Source organism: Coregonus clupeaformis, unplaced genomic scaffold (genome assembly GCF_020615455.1).
Source record: "Coregonus clupeaformis isolate EN_2021a unplaced genomic scaffold, ASM2061545v1 scaf0054, whole genome shotgun sequence".
Taxonomy (NCBI): Eukaryota; Metazoa; Chordata; class Actinopteri; order Salmoniformes; family Salmonidae; genus Coregonus; species Coregonus clupeaformis.
The window spans coordinates 421,292-426,390 of record NW_025533509.1 but is presented as its reverse complement, the minus strand read 5'-3'; the positions used below and the strand labels follow the sequence as shown (position 1 = coordinate 426,390).

General features: G+C 40.6%; 1 protein-coding gene across 2 annotated transcripts in view; it reads right to left on the bottom strand.

Annotated features, from left to right (window-relative positions):
• Positions 1–849: 849 nt before the first annotated feature.
• The window catches only part of LOC123483253 (putative protein TPRXL), a 70,788-nt gene continuing 66,538 nt past the window's right edge, over positions 850–5,099 (bottom strand). For both annotated transcript variants that reach the window (XM_045212840.1, XM_045212839.1), the window contains exons 2-3: positions 4,575–4,955; positions 850–899 (exon numbers count right to left, since the gene is read on the bottom strand). In XM_045212840.1, coding sequence (XP_045068775.1) covers positions 858–899; positions 4,575–4,955 — 423 coding nt within the window. In that variant the 3' untranslated portion in view covers positions 850–857. The remainder of the gene's footprint in view (positions 900–4,574; positions 4,956–5,099) is intronic.

The following is a 5,099-nucleotide window of genomic DNA, read 5'->3' as shown; positions in this document are numbered from 1 at the left end:
AAGGAGAGACGGTGTGGTATAGAAGTGGAGGTTTTTGAAGAGAACACAGCAGATGTAATCAATTTAGTAATACCTCGCTGTAAAGCAGTCCATCTAAGGCGTCAATGTATTGACACTGAACCAGACAGACAACGCTCCATGCCGATATGCCTCCCTGCTATATCTCCTAACTCGTCATAACCCGTGCTTTACACACACACACCCTGGTCCATCATCTCTGCACACATCTTCTAACATCTATCATGTTTGAAATATATTACATCATTGCATCGTCTGATTTGCTTTTTGCATCGTCTATATTTTCTTAATTCAAATATGTCTAGTACATTCTTTGAGTGCAACATCAGTAAATCCATTACAATGTTTAAATGTCACAAAAAGGAAAATTAATTTATTAGGCCTACATAATCTAGTTCAACAAAATATAACTTAATTAAAATTTTTTTAAATCTTAGAAATGCAAATTATTTACAAAGTGGTTAGGGGAAATAAATGAAATATAACTAGTACAGAGTTCTGCTGGAATCCTCTGCTATAGGCCATGCACCTGACATTTCAACTAAATACCTCAACAATAATAACAGTAATAAATGATAATGGCATATTTAGAAAATTGCTGCACTGGTTTAATAACAAAAAATATTACAATAATACAGTATTATTATTATTATACCATTGTGTTCATGCTTGGTCTATTAACATATATTTATAATAATAACTATATAATTAATATAATTTAGATTTTTCCACTAACATGTTTCTGATGCGTTATCCACCTACTGCTTATTGATCTCGATGCTTACAATCTAAATAATCCACTATAAAGCACTGTACTCTTCCTAGGGTCTCGCCCATAGTCACCTGTCGCACTTCAGAGGAAGCCGCGTTACAGCACCCGCCTTGCAGAAGAGAAGGGAAGAATTTAGAAGGGCGAGCTTTTTAAGAGCAGAGATTTAGATTGAAAACATACCCTGACGCTGTAAGTGCTACCGGCCCTATTTCTTCAACATTTTCTCGGGATCTTCCTCCGCCTGACTGGCATTAGACCCTCACAGAAGAGGTGCACCGTTGCAACATTTTACAAGCCCTAAGTAATACTTGAGTTGTTCCACACCCCTCAGCTTTTGAAGCGCAGGGGGAAATAAAATGACATGGCTTAATGTTGGTTTATTGAGGGGGAATTAGCCTACTAGTGGACCAATTAGAGGCGCAGTGATATCACTTAACTGCGGACTGTTTAACTTGCAAAGGTCGATATAAATATCCATGCACGTACCCAGAACAAAGTACCCAATTACGACATCAAAATATTATTACAACGTAAAGCTTTGGAAAGCTTTAAAAGATAGTTTAACATAATTTATGGGGGGTTTACATAACGAAATATGATAATATATTCCCTGCAGATACATAAAATGATCCGCACATTCCTAAAGATAAAGAAAGCAGGTGCAATTATTTGACATACTTTTACGAGTCTATTTTATTGATTGAAGTCGTGTATCTGCTTTTGCAGATCATTTAATTTAAGGTTATACTTATACATCTTCTGTTATCACCGATAGCCAAAAATTAAAACCACAAGCCAGGCGATAGGCAAAAGAGAGGGAGTAGGCCTAAATTCAATTTTAAGTAGGGTATAGGCCTAATCTTCGTTGTAATTCGTAATAATTTACTTCAATTACAAGCATTATAACAGTTGGATTTGCATGGAATGTATTCGACCATGAAAAGATGTCAGTCAAGAAAAAAATGGAGAATCCAAAAATGAAATTATTCTTACTGGAAGTCTGGAGAAACGATGGGAAACATTTCAGGACTTCCCCATTAAATGTTTTTGCCATTCATGGTTTCTGCATTTTCAATTTCGTTTCTTATACTTATGTTTAAAAGGTAGCCTGATTGAAAAATACATATGATATCTAAACAAAATTAAAACCATGTCTCTCTCTATTTGCTTGTCTCTCTATTTGTACTCATGCAAAGGGGAATGTGTGTATTTAATTGATATGCACTTCCTATTTTGAATGCATCGAATTAGCACATTACTCGTCGTAAAAATACACTTGTAATATGAGAAGCAGGTGTTGACATAGTGTGACGTTGAGGTTGCTAATCCTACAAATTAAATATATCCGAAAACAACAAATATCCAACAGGTTAAATGATTGTTTTTACAATTCATTCTGTGGTCATTTAGATATTTGTTTTGGTTCTTTTTAGGTGACATTCATTGGTAATATAATTGCACACCTGCTGTAAATTTGGTCTGAAAATGTGCATGCTATTCTATAATTGAAAATAAGAATTGAACAAATAAAATGTATTCATGCACGAAAATGTAATTATTGCATGGTCCCTAATGACTTGTATACGTAGGCTACTTTGCAGTGAATATATACGTTTAGAGGATATCAAATGGTTTGAGAGTGCATTCTTTGCTGCAAAACCACAACCAACACCCGTAAACAACATGCCCTCACTCACATCAACACATACTGCTCCTGCTTTGCGTCTCAATCGATTGCATTGAAATAATTTGCCCTAACACCGATAAAACGCACCCATGACTCATGTCACTTAGCTGATCTTTAAAGGGAGGAGGATTTGAAACACGAGCCCCCATAACGCTCATTTCTCCCAATACCCCAAGGCGCGCGCGGCTCGGCAAACACAAAGTCATTATCGGTTAGATTCCAATAAGGCAGTCTGTCAAGGCGAGGCTTCTTTGGAGAATTTATGTCATGCCTACTAAACATGGAAAGATGCCTTCTAAGTGGTGCGAGGGAGGATAAATAACAACGAGTCCCACAGCTGATTATATTGAAACAACGGCGCGCATTTGTAAAAGGGGGGATTGCGAACGTGAGTCCCAGCAGATGCTGGCTGCTCCTCCGTGTATGAGCGCGGGGCCCATCCACCTGCACGCAGATGCCGCGCGAGGACGGATGAGAGAGAGCCAGGAGCATCCTCGTGCGATATGGTTCCGTTATTCCAATCGACATGTCAATAGCTTTGCAGTAGTTTATATTAATACACACAGCTCAAAACATATGTTGAAAGTGAGAGGATGCGTCACGCGTGTCAAATATGGTGTGCAGATGTGCATGAAAAAAAGTGCATGCCACTGACAATTCTCCACACATGCGTCATACTTTTAGAGAAAGGTGGAATAAAGGGAATAATGTGTGAATAATTTCACTGAATAAGGGCAAACAATTTCACACATTTCGGTGAGAGAACACAGTCATGGATATATTGGCAACAGGGTTTAAATCACTCAAAACAACGCGTATTTCTTTTGAATTGCTTTAAGTAATTGCTCAGTTTAAAATAAAATAAAATCATATGCACAACATCTGTGATAAAAGTAGTAAAACAGACTGTAATTCATAAAATAACCACAAATTCATTTATTTTCAAACTCGACACAGCAGAGACTGGCGATTGCACAAGGTCTGCCTGCCGCGGCCTTCGAATGCGTAACAGCGTGTGCATGGTACCGAGACATACACAGGTTCCACTATGATTAATTACCAACTAACTACCCTCCTTTCCAACTCCCCCTCTATCTCTTTCTACTCCTTTACCTCAACGCACTGTACATCACCAAGGAAACCACCTAACGCCCCCACATCCCCCCTCCCTTTAAAATATCTCGGCGTTCTAGTGTTTATTCTTCTCAAAAAAGCCAAAGACATAAAACACACGATTGTGAACAGGAACGATAACGGCGCTAGTTGTCGGAGGAAATGTGAACTTCCCTCAGTTATAGGTATCCGTTACCGCTCTTCCAGGCTCTGGCTATTCACTCACGGCTGCCTGTCTCTAACCCGTGTTCGAGGCTTCCTGAGCGGACCACATGTAGTCAATTAGACGGACCCAGAGGGCGACTCTTCCACAGTCTTTATCAGCGCGGGGTTACACAAACACTACAATTGCTACTTTATAACTATATTGCACAGACAAATTAGGAGGAGTGGGGTGAGCGCAACCGTAACCAAACGAGGCAAGGTAAAATCCAGTGAAATAATGCATGACTTCTTATATTCCTTCCCTTTTTGTAAACATTAAAATGTATACTGTCTTTTATGGGAACTAATATGCAAATTACAAAATGTGATAAATATTGCAGGAAAAGAGTGCAGTGCACAATGTCAGGTGCATATACACTCACAAGCACACACACACTCTCTCACACACCAGACCCAAACTGCACAAGATTACTATTTGACAAAGTAGCCTAAATAAATACCAAGGCAAATAAAACAAAAATAATGAAGACTGAAAAATGCAAAAATGAGTGAATAATAATCGCAATCCACACAATTTTAACAATTTCAAAAACAAAACAGTATTCCACACACACTCACATCCCCCCCTCTCTCTCACACACATACACACACCCACACACACACACACACACACCAGCAGCAGCACCTACCACAACACCTATTTCTACCTCAAAATAAACAGATAGACCGACACATCACAACTAAGAAATAGACAGATCACCACCAAAATAAAAAGTGAGAAAAAGAGATGTTGAAGGAAGGGGAGGAGAGGGGACTCACCTGCTGGGACATTCTGAAGAGGAGGTTGCTCTGGTCAGTGCTCTGTTGCTGCCATGTCCCCATGAAGGCAGGCTCAGCACTAGGAGGTCTGGTGCTGAACTGCATGGAGGACCTCCCCTCTGCTCCCTTAGCGCTGCGGCTAACTATGCTAACACCTATGGTACCACTGGAGCCACTGCTACTGTTGGAGACGGCTGTGGGGCTAGCGCTGTTGTTGTGCTGGTGGTGGTTGGAGGCGATGCTGGTGGTAGAGGTGGTAGTTGGGGTGTTGGCGGTGCCTCTCAGGCTGGACTCTGGTGCCCTCTCGCTTTCTGGGTCTCTGGGCGCCTGGCTGCTTCTCTCCTCGCTGCTGCCTCTCACATCCAACCCTGCCTCCTCGGACTAGAGAAAGAGGGAGGGGGGAGGAGGGAGGAGAGGAGGGAATAAAACAAGTAAGTGAAGGTGGGTTTGGGATTTTGGGGGTTGGGCTGTCGTTTTTTTCCACTCTTCTTTTTGAGCAGAGCTTCTTGAGGAGAGGGAGTAGAG